The sequence below is a fragment of the Phymastichus coffea genome, unplaced genomic scaffold (assembly GCF_024137745.1).
Source record: "Phymastichus coffea isolate CEN01 unplaced genomic scaffold, Cenicafe_Pcof_1.1 PCOF00104, whole genome shotgun sequence".
In the NCBI taxonomy this organism is placed as follows: Eukaryota; Metazoa; Arthropoda; class Insecta; order Hymenoptera; family Eulophidae; genus Phymastichus; species Phymastichus coffea.
The window spans coordinates 52,893-73,337 of record NW_026706915.1 but is presented as its reverse complement, the minus strand read 5'-3'; the positions used below and the strand labels follow the sequence as shown (position 1 = coordinate 73,337).

Genomic DNA, 20,445 nt, shown 5'->3' with positions numbered 1-20,445 from the left:
CGACGAGCACAGAGTGGAAGGAAGATTTGATCTTTGAACAAGCTCTTTGAACAAGAAAAGCACCAACTCCAAATTCCAACTGTACACACCAAGCTCAATAAAGGACATTGCTAAAAGAGCGCTCTCACTCTCTCCTTCTCTCTCTCTCTCTCTCTCTCTCTCTCTCTATTGGTGTTTAGTCAATAAGCATGCTAGAACGTGCGGCAAGACAAATGACGAACTTCTCAATATGCTATCTATCGGCACAACACACCACCTAGCTTGACAACACTCGAATTGCTCGATAGTCAAACCTCGTGCAAGTCGCAGAAATTTTGATTCTGGAAATTAGGTAGATTGAGATAGAAGGAGAGAGAGAGAGAGAGAGAGAGAGAGAGAGAGAGTGGTAGCAGTTGGCGAGACTTGGTAATCATTTGAAACGTCGAGTCAAACTCTTTGACTAACGACGTTTGGCACTGCCGTACGCTACTATTTTGGGACTGGAGTTGTGAGAGAAGTTTTCGTCAGGACAGTTTTGCTACCAGTCTGCTGATATACCTTCGTTTATTTACCAGTATGGCTCTCGCTGCCTTCTTGCGGTGAAGAAGTCGCAAGCGAAGAAAAATAAAACTGAAAATTTTCATTTTCTCTAATCTACGTATGACCTATATCTTGCAAAGCACGTAGCAAAAATCTCAGCTCTCTTCGCGAGATATTTTAGCTCAATATTTTTACGTCCTAGTAAATGGAAATGTGTGTGTGAGAGAGAGAGAGAGAGAGAGAGAGAGAGAGAGAGAGAGATCAGCTCTGGTGAATTTAATAGCTCCACCGCGAAATGCATAATTAGCAATATTAGAATTCTCGTCGGGCAAGCTAGTAAAGTATCGAGTATCGAGCGACGAAATAGTTACTGCAAGCGGATGAATCAATAGCTCCTCGTTGTAGATCGATAGCATGTTGGACTGATGGCGCGTGTCTTCGGTAAATTAGTCAAAACATGCCATTCCCCAAGCGAGCATTTCAATCTGGATTGCATGTACAGAGGGAGAGAGAGAGAGAAAGAGAGAGTGCGCGTGGGAATCGTCGTCGAACATACATATACGGGTATCCGTTGCAAGCTCGTTAGATAGACGTGCTTCGCGACGAATTACCTGGATCATCGCATGCATAGCTTTGAAGTGTGCAATCTGTGCATGAGAGATAGAGAATCGTTGGGATGTGCATGAAAAAAAAAGACAGAAAGAAAGGAGAGGCGTCGAATCTATATATCAGGGACGAGTTCTCTCTGTACTGCGGTGAGGTAGCGAGAGCGAGCACCAGCGCCGCACGAGAGAGGGAATCGTTACTATGGCGAGATCAATATGATAGGAGTGCGCATGCCTCGATATGTATCCTTGGCTCTCGCTTGCTTTCGACGCGACCATTGCCAGTACTCTCCGTCCACCGTCTCTATTCTCACCATAGGGCTCTATCTCCGTCGCTCTCTCTTTCCACCTATAGACTCGTTCGAGCTATCGCTTTGCTACTCTTGATGCCGCGTACATATCTATACCCCTCTTACTCCATCTCTCTCTCTCTCTCTCTCTGTCGGTCGCTTTACTCCCACGCGCTCGGTACTTTGCCGTCGCGGGCTTCCCCTTTTCGAGTGTTTGCACTCCCCGAGACACGTGTCGCCTCACAGTCACCTCTATCTCTTTCATTAATTCTTCAAAATGTTCGCAATTCAATTATTTCTGTCCACTCACATTTTCACCAGTACGTTTATCATTCTTTAAGTTCATGCAAAGCAAATTTTATTTAACTTCACGACTTTAATAAAGTTTCGCAAATGTTTCTTGTTTTGTTTTTTTCTTGGAGGTGACATTCTACTACCGACCCACTTACGTAGTAAAAAATGTTCCGACGACCAATTACAGTGCGTATGTCAAAGTAAATGTATTAGATTCAACAACTGCAGAAAAAAAGTAACGGCTAGGTAGAAAAGTATTTTGCAATGTAAAATAATGAATTTCGCTGCTTTTGCACGTGCTTTTACATTTTCGGTCGGGAAAAAATTACAAAATTTAATTTAAAACTCCGACTATTTGCATCAAAAGTTAGTACGATTGCATGGGCGGATGCCTGACCAAACTCGAATTTTACTACTTTGACGCAGCGATATAGCGGTTATTGCCGGCTTCAAAGTAACGTTCGAGAGTAAATCAATCTTGTTGAATAAGCTAGCAAATGTATACTATGTGAGTATAGTAAAAACTTTTATAAATGAAATAGCATATTTTATTACTTATAGGCATTAATTTCAAAGTAAAATTATAAAAATGCATGTCTGCAAATTTTCATTGTAAGACCTTTCCAAAATTGGACGAACGTCAACGTTGACGATATTGAAGAGAAATGATTGAAATAATTAATAATCATTGATGAAATAGAAGCCTTTTATAATGGCTATATATTTATTTATAAAAATAACGTTTGTCTTAGTTGTGTCGTACGTTTAATATTTTTCTTTGATTTAAAATATGAGAATTATAAGTGAAAGTTATGTAGCAATATTAAAGGGTCGCGAAATTTATGATGAAAAACAAATAAAGTAATGCAAGCACGAGCAAAAGCAATGAAATATCTAAATCCCAGGAGCTTTTGGAAAATCGTAGTTTATTCATATAAATACGTAGAATCAACACCGCGACCTTTAAGCATGTGCAGTATCAAGAAAACTTATTTATAGTCTGTTTGTGTGCAACTACCAATATATTTATGAATGTTTGACGATGGCCACCAGTTCAAAGTAAGAGCAATAAATTTCTTGTTTTTTATTTTCCTGGCAGGATTGAATGTTTTCGAAATTAAAAATATATTGCGGAATGAAATATTTTTGTCTAAAAGAAATTGATTTCTATCCTTTAATAATGGATCAAAGGTAGTTCCTTTATCGTAAATAGGAAATTTAGTCCTTTGTAGAGATTCGCGAGAATTCCAATCACACTTGCCCTAAATCCTTTGAGTGGTAGGTCAAAAAGAAACTTTTCATATCAGAAGCAAAGCTAATTCTTTCATGTGCAGTACGTATATTCAAAAAATTGATCCGCTTTGGATACACGCTTGCCAAAAAAGACCAACGCGCATTTTTTAATGAAACGATTGACATGTATCCCGCACTGCCACACTCTCTAACCACATGAATCATTGAACAAGCATGCCCCGAAAGAATGTGACTATTTATGATCGTATGATCCCGTCACCCTTGAATAAATCATGTCTTTTAAGAAACAACGACTGAACTTAATACAACAACAATGCTCACAGCATCTTTCAAGATTTACTCAATATATTTGCACTCTCTCGCTACGGATCTTGTTTAATTTTAGTAATGGATCGCAATAAGGAAAAAGAAATCAATCGAATTTGTTTTTCCCAACAAGGCAACAACAAAGTAAGCACACACCAATCTCTCTTTCTTTGAGCCTTATAGGCACGAGAAAAATTGCGACACGCCGTCCATAGGCGAGGAATCGGAAAAAAGAAGTATATCGATATTTTTACGCACGCATTCGATAAACACGTCTTCACTCGAGCGTAAATTACGCAGCAATTAGGGTTGCTCCAGAAAAGCAAAGTGGCGTCGCTTTACGTTATAGTTACAACTCGAAAAGCCAACACTAGGCAAAGCTGGAATTGAGGCAAGAGTCGAGTGTCGGCTAATGACGCGCGAGCGAGTGTCGAAAAAAAAAAAAAAGAAATCTGTCGTAAGCTGTTTCTCGCACGACGCTTGGCATTTCCCGTGCGGAGTGTGCGAGTGTATAATGGTGTGCAGAGCTGAGAGAAAGTCTCAGGAATCGATCGGGAGAAACGATCAATCACAGCTGGGTTTTCACGTCTCCTGGAAAGGAAGTTTGAAGGATCCTTTCGCCTGGATGGCTCATAAAAAAAGGAATGTGAAATTTATTTCTAAAAATAAATGAATAACGAAGGGGTAGGGGCTATAACGGGTCAGAGCTTTGTTTACTACAATTGAGTGGGCATCTAGTGTTTCGAACACGTGCCGTTCTTTTGATTTATATTCCTAGGCACGTGCGCGCAAAATCAGAATTTTACGAATATCTGTCAAATTATTTAAATGTAATGTTTTCATGCCTATATTTTAAAAATAAATATTTATTTTACATAGCTGTATTACGAGAGTCGTTCAATAAATCCGTGACTTCTTAAAAGATAGTGCTATTGTCGTAATATACTTTATACTTCAATATAACCCATTTAGTATGAGTGCCTACGCAAAGTTTCAAATCATCACGTTGGTTTGTAAATTTTTTAAAACTATTGAAATTAAAATTTTCATTGACTGTACAAAATCATGGGAAAAAGCGAGATCCGAGTGCTTATTAAACATTATTTTCTAAACAAAAAATGAATTAAAGAAACTGAAGAAAAACTTAAGAAATAATATGAAGACTGCTCAATTGCGTGGCATGGTTCAAATGGTTTACTGAGTTTTATTGTGGCTGTAAGAGTACAAGTGATGCTGAACGTATTAGCGGTTCTAAAGAGATGACTACTCAGGGAATGATCGATAAAGTTCATACTATTGTACTCATCGATCGTCAATTGAAAGTGCATGAAATTAGCGAGGTTCTAAACATTTCAGTAGGATACATATGAAACGTTGTATATGAATGTTTGGGAATGAGAAAGCTGTCTACAAAATGGGTGTTGCTCACAATTAATAACAAATAAGCTCATGTCGTTATGTTCAATGTAATCCAAAGGAATTTTTGTGATGTTACGTTATACTGTTGATGAAACATGGAGTCATTATTATAAACAAAAGCTCTGTCGAAAATGTGGACTGAGCCTGACGAATCTGTGCAGAAAAAAGCGAAGACGGTAAGAGCAGCCGAAAAAGTCATGACCACTATTTTTTGGGGACTCAACTGGTATAATATTGATCAATATACAAAATAATGGTATAATATTATTGCCTATAGAATGGAAAACTATCACAGAAGAATATTATGCCTCATTATTAGACCAGTTTATGATAATTTTAATTATACTGAAGGAAAAGCGACCCCCTTTGATAAAAAAGGGTTCTTTTTCTCTATGACAGATCACAAGAATTCCATTGCAACTGACAAATTATTTGATTTATACGACAAGATACTTCCTTATCCACCTTATTCTCCAGATTTAACCTCTTTCGGATAATTTTTTGTTTCCTAATATGAAAAATTGACCTGCGGATAAAAGATTTTCATCTGACTACGAGGTCATGACTACGACATTTTGAGGACTCTGATAAAAATTACTTTATAGAAAACATAAAAAAAAATTGAGCACCGCTGTAATAAATCTATAAAGTAAAAAGGGAACTATGTCGAAAAATTCATTGGAAATATTTAAATATACTGTATTTTTCATTTCAAAGTCTCAGATGTATTAGGCTATCCCTGTACTTGACACTAGTAGTAGCACTTTCATATATTTGCTCTCGAATACGTTTTATTAGGTCATGTAAAATTATCCAGTTACATGAAAGGATTCCTATATAGCACTTATGTATAGTATCTTTATGGGAAATACATTAGTATAGTCATAATTAAATAAATTGAAGATAAACTGAAAAACATAATTACAACATTTATATGAACTGTATCATTTAATTAAAAAGATAAATACAACGTTAAATTATTATACTTCTTGATCAAACTCAGTAGGTATGAATGTTGGATCCACTTCAATTTTGAACAAAATTGACCCATCTCAAAGTTATTGTAGTAAAACTGAGAAATTCTTCTATGAATAAAAATTGAAAATTAAACGAGCACTATTTTTGAAATTTCTGCAACCTTCCAACTACTTACATTGCTTGTGAAAGAAAGCTACTGTCTTATACGCGCAATAACGTACCGCATAATTACTTTTTCAGAAATAAGTGGATATTCCCGGCAGAAAAATTTCGCGTTGTTAAAAATAAGAGAATTTCTATATACGGCTAAAACTCAACGTTCATAAATAATACATCAATGAAAATAACTTCGGTCGCTGAAAATGAGAAAAGCACTCGTACATGGTAAGAATACATTTGGTAGTCGTACTAGACAAACGTAAAAAAGGAAAGGCATAGAACAAAGAAAACTCGCAAAATGAAATATCTCGTATCAATACAGAGAGGGAAAGAGAAATAGAGAGAGAGAGAGAGAGAGAGAGAGTGAGACAGAGACAGAAAAAGCTCAGCTGCGATCGTGACTCGGCTCCGATTTGTCTTTGCGTCTTCGTCCTTCCATTTGGGATCTCGTCTAGTGGCCGCTACTATATACAGTCTCATGGGAAATGCATCAGCGATACGTTGCAGAGAGAAAAGCGCAGTGCAGGCGCCAATTTAAAAATGCATTCTCTCGATTTTCGGACACGCGACAAAAAAAAAGGAAGGAGAGCACGGGAAAAGAAAAATTGAGGGGAAAAACGAGCTCGCGAATGAGTGGAAAAGATAGACGCACTTTACAGGCACGTCCGTGTCAATCCGCTCGCGAACACGAGCTTATGCATTTTTATGAAGGGATCAAGATGGTAATCGAGTCGGAAGTTCGCCACCGAAAATGCGCGCGATTATGCGCGCGCTCCCGTTGCATGATAAAGAGCTGTAGTAGAACGGGAGACTGCAAAGTCGCAACGATGATGTTAATCCCGGCAAGCTTTTGCATTTGGTCTTCAATCACTTTGAGGCTAATGGCGTCGTAAGCGCGCCAGGGTGTAAAAGGAACTTGCCTCGAACTGAGTTAATTAGGCTGCAGCGCCAACGTCGGCGACGAGTTTCGTCACTTTTGCCACAGCGTGCTGTATCATTCCAGAAGGAAAATTCCCAAGTAGGAAAGTGGCCTGCTAGAGAACCAACTTTTCGAAGCACTACAGTGGACCTTTAATTGGGACATTTTTAACCGGAGCCGTCACTTCTTTTCTTTTTTACATGTAGCGAAAGTCTTTGAAGTGAGCTCACGCTGGAAAAAACTGCTCAGAAGTTTCAAACAGAGCGTTAGTTCGAGTGTTTGAGCGAGGCCGGCGAGAAAAATTACTGGAGTTGAACGATCGTCTAATTAGTCGATTTCATAACAGAAGGTATTTTTTTTTCTCACTCCCACGGCGAGGCTAACGCGAACTTTTTATTACGAGCTAACTAATTGTAAACTGAATGGAATGGAGCTCATTTAAAGTTTAAAGTTTTTCTTCTACAAATGGTTGATATTTGAAAATCTCAAAGGGAAATTCATTTCCCTTAGTTTGAAACCAGCTCTATAGCATGAACTGTTTTCTGTGTTAAGAAATAAATTTTCACTGATAAACCGAGTAAACTTTCAACTTAAAAAGATTTTTATTAAAAATACTTCACCGACTCATCAAATATTTTGAAACATATGCTGCATATTTACAAAATGATCTTTAAGTCTTTTCATAAACTAATTCCAAACGTAAATTTTACATTTTCTTTTTAATAAAGAGGCTCATTTTTTTTAACGGACAATGAAAAGGTTAGCAATTATACGCGAATAATTTAACATCATAAATCTCTTTTACTTTTTCCTTTTTTAATATTCTCTAAAAACTTTTCGATTCTTCTGTTTGTTACAAAACTGTCGATATCCTTTTAGCGAACATTGAACATATAAAAGAGCAAAGTAAAGATATTATAAGTTCAGATCTATTATGGCACTATATATTCCACTACATAAATAGCGACACTACAAGTAGTACAACTAGAAATAATACTTATTGTAGTGGCGCTACTTTTGAAAAAGTGGTAGTGGCATAACTTGTAGCGCGCTATATGATTTTTGGACAGTAGTGCCTACTTCCACCAAGAAATTGTGTTAATTTCAAAATAGATTAAATGAAAATTTTGAAACCGAGCCTTTTCGAACATACAAGATTCGGAATGGTAATAACAAGTTGACAATCTGCAAGCTATGACATCGATGCTCGCAGCTTGCGCACTTGGAAAATGAGTTTTCAGCAAAAAGGGATGTTCTTTATGAGACGCGGGTAGTGCAACTACTTGGTACAAGTAGTATCATTAACGTCCAAAAATCATGTGCGCTACGCAGGTATAAGCGTCGCTTTACAAGTAGCCCACTTTTTTTCAAAAATAACGTCGGAATTGTAGTACATACTATTCTAATGTTGCAAATGAAGCAATAACGAATCGTAGTTGCGCTACTTACAGCACTGTTCTGTGCCAATAGAAAAAATTTCAAAAATTGCCAATAGAATAAATTTTAGATTTATGAAATATCTTGTTTAAGATTGAAATACCACTCGTAAAAAAGCTGAAATTACTTCGCGTTCTTTCTAACGTTGCGTTGCTCTAGTTTTCACGATCAAAATTTAATTAAACGAAGAAAGCGACTGCTATATCGCGTTCAAAATTAAAAAAAAATTACCAAGATTATACATATAGGTCAGATAAAAATTAAAATATCAAAAGGAAACAACTTTTCAATTGAAAGGAGTTTTATTAGACGAAGAATCTAAATTTCTAATCCAAGCTCAATGCATTTAAGCATCGAGTCAAAGCGTTCCACTGGACGTTTTGCATATTCAATCGAAACCTCGAATCACGATAACGAAGTATTTTTCGCCTCGGCCGGCATCAAGCACTTGCACATTGTCGAATTTTTTTTTTAATCAAGACTCGTCCATAGGTATAACCTTTAAATCGATTCAGCGAAGCTGCCCCTAACGCCTCGAGTGTTCTCGTTAAAGCGAAAGCGTTAAATTCAATTTGGTCGTTGCATGATGCACGTGGGTGTGTGTATATATATATACATACGAACGAGGGTACACAGGGAGAAAAGAGGAAGGCAAGAAAATGGCGGTTGCGCGGCATTTGGATTTTCTTTCGGTCGACGGATAAAGAAGGAGCGGGAGAAGAGGGAAGGGAGAGAAAGAGAGACGGCTGGCCGCGGAAATTCTATTGAATTTTTATTGGATCCCCCAAGCGAAGTGGGACACGTACTGCAAGCGAGCGAGAGCGCGCTTTTCTCCTGACCGGCCTTCTTTTTTATCCAAATCGAAGCGGCGATTCTATCAGCTCTGTCAGACTGCAATTGACGGAACTGCAATAACGGACACTGCTATTACGCTCCTCATTCTCGTTTTTCGATTTTTTCTTCCGCGTGTCCGCGCTACCCTCGGTCGTGTTTTCCAGCCACAAAAAGCTAACCACTTGTACTTTCCCACCAATTATCTTTGAGATTCTTTTGGGAATGGCTTGTTTTTTCCCTTTCGATCGTCGAGACATCGAAGTTTGATGGATATGACACGATGGGCTTTTCCGTTTGGTCAACCGATGGACCCATTTTTGTTTTGTTATGCATACAGTTGAATATTCAATAGAACGTGCGTGAATCATTTATAGTCGATATGAATCAGATTCGCGTGAACAAAGTTATAAATGCAGTAGTCTTTGTTTCCTTTTGTTCTTCCGTTCGGATTTATTCGGATTTACGCCGAGCATATTTTTTGAGAAATTGAATGAATTTGAGAAACTCCTGAGCCCCGGAACTGTTTTTAAGTGAACTCAAGACAAGATCTAAATTGTATCTGCCAATCGCGTAAAATCAATCGTTTCGATTATGGCGTTGAGATAATTAAAATAGTTTCCTCTTGCACAGTATTACGATGCATAGTAAAGTGATTTCAAACTTTCAAAATCCGAAGAATTCCCATCGAAGTTTTACGTTCGTGAAGTAATACTTGCCCACAATTACTTTTTAAGCGACAGTTTTCTTTTGAGACAGGATTTTTCTTATTTTGTATTTTTTCATACTATAAAATTTAGAATCATTTTGCGTATTATCTCAAAATTAAAACTTATTTGAATTCTCAACCTCGCTCTTAATGGTGATAATAATTTGAACATGAAAGTTCAGTTCCTTATTTAACGAAAAAGAGAGATAATTACGAGCTCTTGAGAAAATTCCGGTAAAGTTTCTCAGTACTTCATCTTCGATTTCTTCTGTATTTTCAGTAGGTGTCGCTCTACTTCGTGATTTTCAACTACAGCACACTTAATGAAAAAGTTAGTATTGAAGAACTTCACTTGAAAAAATGTCACCTTACTGTACTTTATTTATTATTTTTAAGTAACAACTTTTACTTAAAAGTAACATTTTATAGAATACCATATACTTCTCCGAAGCAAAAGTAATCAATATCACTACGCTTTCAATTTTTTTCTACGTGTTTTTTGAAAATAACATTTTAAGAAAGTAATTTTAATTGTTCAAGGTAAAAATAAATGATTTAACAGATAATCTACATCTTATTAACACCACAAAGCGTTTGGTACATTTTAACTGCTGAATAGTAAGACGCTTTCTATTGTATAGGAAAGAATTTAAAGGAAAAATTTGATCCCATATCTTAATTCTTTCAATCCATTAAATGATATTGTGTTTAATTCAGCTTTAAAGATTTTTTTTAAATATCCCAATCGCCATCTGTGAGTGCGATCATGAAGTAGCATTTTTGCCTTATGCTTATGTGAGACAAGGTAGAGCAGAGGATAGGGTAGTCGGGAAACAGCTAGATATTTGAAAAATAGAAAGTAGCGTTTTTGTGGCTTCATTGATATAACTTCTGTAGTTTTCCTATTAAAATAGATATTAAAGAAGCGTCGACATAAATATGGCAACATTAGAAGATAAATCAATTTGGGAAGATGGAGAGGTAATTCGGAATAGTTTGTACGTTTTAGGTTAGGTTTAATGGCAACATTAGAAGATAAATCAATTTGGGAAGATGGAGAGGTAATTCGGAATAGTTTGTACGTTTTAGGTTAGGTTTATTTTGAATGACAAGCATTTCTCATACAACATAAACAATGTTTATTAAATCATTGCTTTAAATGATTATTTAATAACGTTTATCAAATATTCAAATTGAACAGATTTTTAAGTGCTCATTCACTTGTTAAATTTATAATGAGAAAACTAATAATAACGCTATGATTCCTCAAAAATTCCTGTTACAATCTCTGATAGAATATGTATATTTCAGGAAACGCTTCGTGAAGAAGTTCTTCGAATGTCAACCGATGAAATAGTTTCAAGAACTCGCTTATTAGACAATGAAATTAAAATAATGAAAAGTGACCTAATGAGAATCAAACATGAACTCCAAGATAAAAATGATAAAATAAAAGAAAACACAGAAAAGATCAAAGTTAACAAGACTCTGCCCTATTTAGTATCTAACGTTATTGAATTGCTTGACGTTGACCCTCAAGACATGGGAGAAGAAGATGGAGCAGTTGTTGACCTGGATGCTCAACGTAAAGGCAAATGTGCTGTGATAAAGACCTCTACTAGGCAAACTTACTTTTTACCTGTAATAGGCCTTGTTGATGCTGAAACTTTGAAACCAGGTGATCTTGTAGGTGTCAACAAGGACAGTTATTTAGTTCTAGAAACTCTTCCTGCAGAATATGACGCCAGAGTCAAAGCTATGGAAGTTGATGAACGTCCAACTGAGCAATACTCTGACATTGGAGGTCTAGATAAACAAATTCAAGAATTAATTGAAGCTGTTGTTCTTCCAATGACACATAAGGAAAAGTTTGAAAATCTTGGTATTCAACCACCTAAAGGTGTTTTGTTGTATGGACCACCAGGAACAGGAAAAACATTGCTGGCCAGAGCATGTGCTGCTCAGACAAAATCTACATTCTTAAAATTGGCTGGACCACAATTGGTACAGATGTTCATTGGTGATGGTGCCAAACTTGTCAGAGATGCTTTCAGCCTTGCTAAAGAAAAAGCTCCTGCAATCATTTTTATAGATGAACTGGATGCTATTGGTACTAAACGATTTGACTCTGAAAAAGCTGGTGATCGTGAAGTACAGAGAACTATGTTGGAACTCTTAAATCAATTGGATGGTTTTAGTTCTACAGCTGAAATTAAAGTCATTGCAGCAACGAACAGAGTTGACATTTTAGATCCTGCTTTGCTTAGATCTGGAAGATTAGATAGAAAAATTGAGTTCCCACATCCCAATGAAGAGGCAAGAGCTAGAATCATGCAAATTCATTCTCGAAAGATGAACATGTCTCCTGATGTTAACTTTGAAGAATTGTCCAGAAGTACAGATGATTTTAATGGAGCTCAGTGCAAAGCTGTTTGTGTAGAAGCGGTATGTTATAAATTTAATTCAATAAAATAATTTTTTAAACTATTGAACATAACTTATTAAATTTTGTATCTATTTTAAAGGGTATGATTGCTCTTAGACGTAATGCTACAGCAGTCACTCATGAAGATTTAATGGAAGCAATTAATGAAGTGCAAGCCAAGAAGAAAGCAAATCTCAATTACTATGCTTAATTTGTTGATATCTATATTTATTAAAAGAAGACTTTTTTTAACATGGTATTATGTAAGAAAGAGTAAAATAAAATTATTTGTGACAAAATTCTGTTAAGAACAAATTAATTTATTTTAGTTACCAGATTTAGATACATTTTATTTTTAATGTTTGTAACTGTCAAGAAGAAATGCTTACACGTAATAAAAAATAAGTTAGATTGAATGTTCATGGGAAAAAATAGAGGAATTGGCATCATTGTAGATAAATAATTTCATCGCCTTCTACTGCTTCTCTTTCTTAATCTGTAACAAAAAAATTAAGAAATATGATTATTTTTTTTAAAATTGAAAGCTAAAAATTTATTGAAATTTAAGAAACTTACTTCTTTGGTCCTTTAACAAAACACCAATCAACTTGAATTGGCTGTCCTAAGATTTCTGTATTATTTAAAGCTTCTTTAGCAGCTTGTGCTTCTTTGAATGTCTCATACTCTACAAGAGCATAGCCTTTCAAGAAACCTGTCCTTCTGTCTAAATTAAGATGCAAATTCTTTATTTGTCCAAATTCTGAAAACTTGTCTTGAATATCATCTTCTTGTGCTTCTTCATGTACTTGTGTCACAAACAAAATCCATCCTTCTACAGCTGCAAAAGAAAAGTTGAAAAAGATTATACAAGTTAAATAATGAATGCCTTCAAAGCCAAATGACCATATTAATTCCAAGAAGATAAATTATTTGTAAATTACCATATTATTTAAGAATACTTGTATTTTAACTTACATCTCTGAGGTCCAGGCTCATTGTCATCTTCAACAACATTCATGGACTCGTAATGACCAACATCGTCTCTTGTGGAAACAAGTTCTGCTCCATGTCCACGACCTTTCCTCTTCTTTGCCTTCTCTTTTAGCCTGGCGATTCCCTCTAAAAAATGAACAATCGCGATCATATTTTATTAATAATTTAATAACAATTAAAAAATGTATAAATGTGTGGAAGTCGATTTGTAGGTTATATCAGTGATTTCACAAACTTTATTGTACAAATATACTTACGATCTCCTTCATCGTCAACTTCAAACTCCTCTGCATTGTCAATATCTAACACGTCAGCCATTGTATGAAATGCACTCTACTTTTTGCAGTAAAACTGAATGTTTTTGATTGATCTTTAGTATAAAGTTTTCAATAGCAACAGCAGCGAACAGAGTAAACGTACGCAAGTATGCATGCCGCTGCTTCATTCGAAAACATGCAGATGTCACGTTTAAATCAACATGGCGATTGGCAGAAAACGCGGAAATGTTTAAACTTTCGGTTACTATCGCTCTTCATTTGTCAACATTTATTTTTAAGTAAAGAAAACATAACCAAATTTAAGCTTAAAAATTTAAAAGAAATGCTGAAATTCAGTACATTTATCTTCTGGAAAAAATTCTTCTAAAATTTCACACGAAAATGTTTCAATTAAAAAATAAAGTAAGTAGTTATTACAATAAAACCTCTGTCCATATTACATGAGCGAACTTCTGAAGTCGAGCTTTCATAATTTCGAATTCAGAATGGCAAGCGAACCAATAAATAAAGCGAAATCGAGTTGTCACAGCAAAAATCAAGAGGAAACCAACGTTAAAAAGAAGCTCACGGTTTTGGAATCACATGGATACATACTTGGCAAAACTGTCGGAGTCGGCACTTATGCGACAGTCAAAGTGAACATTCCACTATAAACATTTTTAATTCTAACTGTAGTTTGGTCCTTGAATTAGGGAACTTTTTCACATCTTATGAATTAATAAAATAGACCGTTGGCCTCGATAAACTGTCGCCGATATTTCACGCTAAAAATCGTGTCGAATATTGAGTTTTGATAATATACGACAAAAATGATATTTTCACTTTATCGCGACACGAGTTTTCTTGACGCTTATGGTAATAGCTTTCGATTTTCAGCTCGCCGACTCTAATAGACATAGGTGTCAAGTAGCCGTCAAAGTGATATCGAAATTTCAAGCGCCAAGTGCTAACCTGAATAAATTTTTGCCTCGCGAAATTCAGGTCGTGAAGAATTTGCGTCACCCAAATTTAATCAGATACTTTCAGGCCATTGAAACGAGTTACAGGTAATAAGACATTCGTTCTACAAGAGTCATATCGGAGAAAATACTCACTTTGCTGTGATTACGCTCGCAGAGTGTACATTATTATGGAATTTGCGGATAATGGCAATTTATTATTGCCACGAAAAGGGAGTTGTACACAGGTAAAGCAATACAAACGTAAGATACGTTAATAAATCAAAATTCAATCTCATATTCAAGTCATTGCGATGTAACCGAATTCCGAGGTTCGCATCAGCAAAATACTCGCAGCATTCGTGAAATATCTTTAACAGCGATAAATTCGCCAATGCAGGGACATAAAGTGCGAGAATTTGCTATTGGATCGCCAGTACAATCTAAAGCTCTCGGACTTTGGATTCGCGAGGGGTTACATGAAGCCAGTCGACGGAGTGCAGAGCCTTTGCGAGACATACTGCGGGAGTTTCGCATATGCGTCACCGGAAATCATCTGTAGCATACCTTATCGGCCGCAACTATCGGACATCTGGTCGGCTGGCGTTGTTCTCTATACCATGGTCTTCGGTAGGCTTCCTTTCGACGACACCAGTTGGTCGAAATTACGTAAGGTAGCTTCTTGATCTGTATATTGTTATTAAGACTCTTGGATCTTCGCAGCTGTATTATGAGGTCGAGTAATCGTTAGACAACGTGATGACGCGCATTAAAAAATAGAGCGTTTTCTTGAATCAAGAAAAAAATCCGATCTTAAATTTACTACAACAATAACGCTTTATTTGTGCGACGTTGAAATTATTACAGCAAGTGCAGAGCAAAGTAGTCTTCCCAAAATCGCCCAAAGTATCGCGCGCCTGTCGAAGCTTAATATTGCGGATTCTTGTCCCGCAAAACTTGCGCCCGAGTATTGCAGAAATTCAGAAGGACGCGTGGCTTACTAAACAGACTGCTACAGCTCAGACATCCACGGATGATGCTCGCATCGTACGACAAAGATTAAATATTAATTTTGAACACAAATCTTACAGAAATATTTATTGAAACCTGATCACTCCCTATAGGAGGAATCGACTAGTACTGTCAAGTCACACAGCGGTAAGACTTTGTCGAATGCAAATACGTCTGCTAAATCGAGAAAATCATCCCATTCAAAGAAAAGTGACAACAATGAAGAATAGAACGACTACAACAAATAAATCAATAATTATAAATTAAATTATATGAAAAAAATAGTAAAGTTCAAAACGAAAAAAAAATTGAAAAATAAGCTCGTGTTAAATTATAATTTCAGTAAAAGACAAAGATTTGAAAAAATCATTCTATTTATTTAACAACAATATAACACACTTAATGTGGCACTTAGAGTACATAACGTCTATATTATATTTTGTAAAAATTTGTTCTTTTCCCTTGAGCTGAATATAATATACACATTACTTTTCACTTGCAAATTTTTGAAATTTTCAAATTCATCAGCATTGTATATAAAAATACACACTTTCATCATTCGAGTTCTAAATCACCATAACGTTCGTAACTCCGTGAGCGATTAACAATTTAAGTGAATGAAGTATGATAATCATGATAACCGACTTGTGAACACATGAATTAAAACGATTTATATTTAAAACAAACGCTAATTTTAATAAACGTACGAAAATGTTTTAAGTACTGCACAGGAAACTTCGTTTCGTATCGTTGCTTCAAAAAAATAAGTATTTGTAAAAATAATATATATAATTGGTCATCTACGTAACATAGCAAGTTTTAACATAAAAGAAATTGGTTTATGGACAATATGCGACTCTTCTTCCATACCCGTAGATTGAATATTTTTCATGAATGGCTAAATGCAGTGATGTGGAGCGAATTTCATTTGATTCTACAATCGCTTGGAATATCTTTTTTCCCCTATCGTTAAAGTTTTCTAAGAACTTTACGTTCTATACCTCGCAATTAAAAGTAGTAAAATAGTGCCAAACATAAATAAACCAGGTGCTGTCATCTTATTGATGTCCTCCTCTTCCTCTAGAAATAGAGCTGTCACTTTGCATACTGGGATTGGTTAATTTAAAAGTTGTGACGTCTAATACATACCAGAGGCGTTGTCAGTATCCCAGTCGAGACTTCTTTCGATACCTTTTTTCCATTCCGAGTAAAGCACATCACGCTCTGAAAAATATTGAATATTTAAAACACATAAAAAGTGAAACAATTTTAAGGGTCTTGATTTTTATTAAATTATTACCATTTTCTGTGATTGCTGGAGTAAAAGTATCACTTGGAACGTTAGTGCCGATATTTATATCCCACTTTTTAATACCATCCGCACAACCAGCTGCTATTGCAACTCCAAGTGCAGTGATTTCACACATAACCGGTCTAACTGAAGTTGGAATTTTGTCAATTAATACAACATAAGTACGACTGATTATATAATAATAATCATTATATAATAATAAAGCTCAAGGTGAATAAGTTCACTTGAACAAAACAATTCGAATGATGATGGCCAACTGCCAAAGTTTTTACTTTGCATTGCATAAGCATCAGCAATATTTTTGCACAATGAATTATTATCAAGCTGCTAATACATAAATACTAACCAACTGGGACGCCACAAATATCAGCTTGCATTTGCATAAGCAAATTATTGTTCGTCATTGCCCCATCTACCAATAATTTCGTTAAAGTCATCCCTGTATCTTCTTTCATAGCTTCAAGGATATCTCTTGTTTGAAAACAGACAGATTGAAGCGCCGCTTTTACTATGTGACCATAATTTACGTCTTCTGTGATGCCGCAAATAACGCTGTAATTCCATAAATAACTATTGTCTTATTAAATTTAAAAATAATATAAAAATCATTTGAAATATTTATACCTTCGGGCATCTTTTCGCCAATAAGGAGCATACAGCCCAGAAAAAGCAGGGACAAAAATTATTCTATTATCATTGCTTAACTTTTCTGCAATGGCTTCAGTTTCTTGCACATCATTTATAACTTGTAAATTGTCTTTTAACCACTTGACAATAGCACCAGCCATTGCAATAGAACCTTCTAGTGCATAAACCGGATCTGATTTTGGTCCAAACTGATATCCAACTGTTGTAAGCAATCCATGAGAAGACTCGACCACCTACAAATAAAATATTTAATAAATAACATATTTGGAAGAATTGTTAGAAAAAGAATAAAATTAATTTATTAATTATCTTATTGCCAATATTTACTTTAGTTCCAGTATTATATAAAAGAAAACAGCCAGTTCCATAAGTACTTTTAGCTTGACCTTGCTGAAAACACATTTGACCAACTAAAGCAGCTTGTTGGTCACCCAAACACTAAAAATTTTAGAAAAAAAAATTATTTTATTGTTTTTTTGCGTCTTTAAACATATAAATAATTGACTAAAGCTCACCAAAATAGTGAAATTTAACTTACTCCAGATATAGGAATTCCTTGTAATACACCATCAACGATATTACCATATATTTCAGATGAACTGCGTATTTGTGGCAATATATCTTGAGGAATATCGAAGAAAGACATTAAATATGGATCCCATTCCAAATTAACTATATTCATTAACATGGTTCGAGAAGCATTTGTTACATCTGTACAGTGTACTCCACCATTGGCTCCACCAGTTAAAGTCTAGAAGTATTTTTTGTTATTACTAAAATATTTAAAAAATATTAACCAAAAATAAATTACCCATATTAGCCAGGAGTCAACTGTTCCAAACATGCATCGATTTTCTGTGATTGCATCTTTTACTTCACTTACATTTTCTATAAGCCATTTTAGTTTCAAAGCACTGAAATAAGGACTTATAGGTAACCCACATAAAGATTTTAAATAATCTTTATTTTGATTGCGAATTTTTTTGAGAATTTTATCTATGATACCAGTGGTTCTCATATCCATCCATACTGTCAACATTATATTTTAATTAAAAACCATATTAACTAGAAAGAGGTAATAATAATTATTAACTATAAATTACCAATAGCATTATATAAAGGCTTTCCTGTTTGAGAGTCCCAAACAATGGTTGTTTCTCTTTGATTCGTTATTCCTATCGCTACAATATCAGCTGGGTTAATAGCTAGTTGTTTCAAGTTCTCTACTGTTTGATTTAAACATTCATAGACTGCATCTAAAATTTCTATTGGGTCTTGTTCAACCCATCCTTCTTGTGGATAAGAGATTTTCAATTCTTTCTGATGATAAGTTAAAACTTCCGCTGTATTAGATGCAAAAACCTTCAAGAAAAATTATTGTCATCAACAAAATGAATAATATTGAATTGAAATATATACGTTTATAACGGAAATAGCACATTGATTAATAAATAAATTACATAAGTCTATGAGGTTAAAAAAAGCTTATTTACCAAGAATCTAACGCTACTCGTGCCTTCGTCAATAGCTCCAATGAGTGGACCATATCTGTTAGCATTACTTGTTTTTTCAAATACATTTTCAGTCATCTGTACTGTTTTTCTACAGTTATATCGATTAATTCCAATTATTGAACAGTTCCTCTTGTTTTGTAGCGCAGGCGAATACTATACTAGTGACACAGCCAACAAATTCATTTATAAACCCGTTGCGCGGTCTTGAACTTTGATCCCACTCTAAATCTGTTGAACAGGACCGAAATGTTTATCAATTCAGGGATTTTAATTGGAAGCTTAATCAGCAACGTCTATATCCATGATTGCGACAAAACTGGTTTTTACCTGAGACAGTGTACTGGGCAATCGACAGATTTACGTCTGCACCGTATAGCACTATACTAATAAAAATCTAAACAAAACTGTAACAATCTAATTCAAACAGTGACATAAAAAGCACCAAAAGTAATGTTTTATTACCACGATTCCCATCGAATTTCCATTTTTCGGATTCAAGAAATATTCACGGTAAGATCGGTACCGACACTACCGACAGTTGAACATATAACCCAGATAATAAAACAGCCTAATTTAAATAATTAAAAAAAATTCTACTAAGTGTTAACCTATGCATGAAGACTGTCCATGTGCCTATGTCTGTATAGCATAACAGAAATTCTAATTTAATATTTCTTTATTGCAAAATTAGTCCATTACAATAAGTTCTCCTCAACGTTTTAAAAGAAATTGTACTTTTTTATAATTAAATAATAATTTCCATTTTCATCATTTGATGAATTAGAAAGCGTAGACTATAATGTTCAAGTATCTACTTTATAGCTATTATTTTTATTATAAAAATGATATTATTATATTAAAACTAAGTATTACCATTATATAACATTCAACGCGTTTAGCGGCTTATGATTATTGTTGACATAAAATACTCAAATTTGAGTACTCAAAAGAAATTGTCTTTACGACGGTTTCCTTAGTACGTGGCAAAGCAGAATTTAATGCATGAAATATTTATCCTCTCTTTTGTTTTTTTAAATTTTCAATTAAGCTCAACTGTTCAGTGGTCACAATTTTCATCTAACAAATGAAACTGACCTAAAATTACTTTGTTTATAAATTACTGTAGCTCCAGTAAATCATAAAGTTCACAAATTTCACTAAGATGACAAGCTGGTTTTAAACGGTGAAAATTATAATGCTTCTTTACTATGGTGTAAACATTGTTCTAATAAAAATATTATCATGAACATTATTCATCTTACCCGATAAATGATTTTGTTTTCTTCTTATCAAATCCTGAAATCTCAATCAGAAACACAAGGAAGGCCTCTTAACCATAACACATTATTGAAAAAAATTTGGTTTCTTATGCTTTTATGAACGTTAGAGTGAACCAATTATATTTTTGTAATGCTCATTTTCTTTATTTAGATTACTACTCTAGATCAAGTGAAGAATTTTTCAAAATAATCAAATTTACTACCATTTTCATGAGAACTTCCTCAAATTTTATTCAAAATTCTATTTAGATAAAATTTGTGAAAGATCTTTTGGATTCTGATTTAATGGAAAAATATAAGCTCTTCAAAAATAAATTTAACTGAAT

General features: G+C 34.8%; 5 protein-coding genes across 7 annotated transcripts in view; 3 read left to right on the top strand and 2 right to left on the bottom strand.

Annotated features, from left to right (window-relative positions):
* The window catches only part of LOC131670224 (multiple PDZ domain protein-like), a 209,321-nt gene that overhangs the window by 160,930 nt on the left and 27,946 nt on the right, over window positions 1–20,445 (top strand). Inside the window, exon 1 of one of the 2 annotated variants that reach the window (XM_058945642.1) lies at window positions 14,979–15,028. The exons of the other annotated variant lie outside the window; for it this stretch is intronic. The gene's annotated coding sequence lies outside the window, so the exon portion shown is untranslated. Of the gene's footprint in view, window positions 1–14,978; window positions 15,029–20,445 lie in introns of those variants that run through there. 2 annotated transcript variants of the gene reach the window in all.
* Window positions 10,537–12,468, top strand: LOC131670227 (26S proteasome regulatory subunit 6A-B). 2 transcript variants are annotated; one of them, XM_058945655.1, is made up of 3 exons: window positions 10,537–10,701; window positions 11,032–12,165; window positions 12,246–12,468. In XM_058945655.1, exons 1-3 carry the CDS (start codon window positions 10,660–10,662, stop codon window positions 12,354–12,356), a joined length of 1,287 nt encoding a protein of 428 aa, XP_058801638.1. In that variant the 5' UTR covers window positions 10,537–10,659; the 3' UTR covers window positions 12,357–12,468. The 2 variants fall into 2 exon arrangements, with proteins under 2 accessions (XP_058801638.1, XP_058801639.1); XM_058945656.1 differs by lacking the exon at window positions 10,537–10,701 and adding an exon at window positions 10,740–10,781.
* Window positions 12,466–13,563, bottom strand: LOC131670229 (RNA-binding protein 8A). Its single transcript, XM_058945658.1, has 4 exons — window positions 13,396–13,563; window positions 13,121–13,264; window positions 12,722–12,983; window positions 12,466–12,641 (listed from the first exon to the last, which is right to left on the bottom strand). Exons 1-4 carry the CDS (start codon window positions 13,454–13,456, stop codon window positions 12,611–12,613), a joined length of 498 nt encoding a protein of 165 aa, XP_058801641.1. The 5' UTR covers window positions 13,457–13,563; the 3' UTR covers window positions 12,466–12,610.
* LOC131670192 (testis-specific serine/threonine-protein kinase 4-like) lies at window positions 13,902–15,595 on the top strand. Its single transcript, XM_058945587.1, has 5 exons — window positions 13,902–14,051; window positions 14,293–14,462; window positions 14,755–15,028; window positions 15,222–15,401; window positions 15,479–15,595. Exons 1-5 carry the CDS (start codon window positions 13,902–13,904, stop codon window positions 15,593–15,595), a joined length of 891 nt encoding a protein of 296 aa, XP_058801570.1.
* On the bottom strand, window positions 15,743–19,332 carry LOC131670226 (glycerol kinase-like). The gene is made up of 11 exons (XM_058945654.1): window positions 19,167–19,332; window positions 18,819–19,067; window positions 18,429–18,687; window positions 18,137–18,354; window positions 17,864–18,076; window positions 17,653–17,763; window positions 17,302–17,558; window positions 17,024–17,229; window positions 16,666–16,803; window positions 16,515–16,589; window positions 15,743–16,445 (listed from the first exon to the last, which is right to left on the bottom strand). The coding sequence occupies exons 2-11, from the start codon at window positions 18,912–18,914 to the stop codon at window positions 16,354–16,356; spliced, it is 1,665 nt and encodes a 554-aa protein (XP_058801637.1). The 5' UTR covers window positions 18,915–19,067; window positions 19,167–19,332; the 3' UTR covers window positions 15,743–16,353.

What these genes read in the sequence shown, in the direction of transcription:
- LOC131670227 (XM_058945655.1), top strand. Translation starts at nt 10,660, where the DNA reads ATGGCAACATTAGAAGATAAATCAATTTGGGAAGATGGAGAG. An exon ending in CAATTTGGGAAGATGGAGAG is followed by an intron (nt 10,702 to 11,031) that starts GTAATTCGGAAT and finishes TGTATATTTCAG; the next exon opens with GAAACGCTTCGTGAAGAAGT. An exon ending in AAGCTGTTTGTGTAGAAGCG is followed by an intron (nt 12,166 to 12,245) that starts GTATGTTATAAA and finishes TCTATTTTAAAG; the next exon opens with GGTATGATTGCTCTTAGACG.
- LOC131670229 (XM_058945658.1), bottom strand. Translation starts at nt 13,456, where the DNA reads ATGGCTGACGTGTTAGATATTGACAATGCAGAGGAGTTTGAAGTTGAC. An exon ending in AGTTGACGATGAAGGAGATC is followed by an intron (nt 13,265 to 13,395) that starts GTAAGTATATTT and finishes TTCATTTTTTAG; the next exon opens with AGGGAATCGCCAGGCTAAAA. An exon ending in TTTGTTAAAGGACCAAAGAA is followed by an intron (nt 12,642 to 12,721) that starts GTAAGTTTCTTA and finishes TTTTTGTTACAG; the next exon opens with ATTAAGAAAGAGAAGCAGTA.
- LOC131670192 (XM_058945587.1), top strand. Translation starts at nt 13,902, where the DNA reads ATGGCAAGCGAACCAATAAATAAAGCGAAATCGAGTTGTCACAGCAAA. An exon ending in GTTGGTCGAAATTACGTAAG is followed by an intron (nt 15,029 to 15,221) that starts GTAGCTTCTTGA and finishes AAATTATTACAG; the next exon opens with CAAGTGCAGAGCAAAGTAGT. An exon ending in CCACGGATGATGCTCGCATC is followed by an intron (nt 15,402 to 15,478) that starts GTACGACAAAGA and finishes CACTCCCTATAG; the next exon opens with GAGGAATCGACTAGTACTGT.
- LOC131670226 (XM_058945654.1), bottom strand. Translation starts at nt 18,914, where the DNA reads ATGACTGAAAATGTATTTGAAAAAACAAGTAATGCTAACAGATATGGT. An exon ending in TATTTGTGGCGTCCCAGTTG is followed by an intron (nt 16,804 to 17,023) that starts GTTAGTATTTAT and finishes TTCCAACTTCAG; the next exon opens with TTAGACCGGTTATGTGTGAA. An exon ending in GGATACTGACAACGCCTCTG is followed by an intron (nt 16,446 to 16,514) that starts GTATGTATTAGA and finishes CTCTATTTCTAG; the next exon opens with AGGAAGAGGAGGACATCAAT.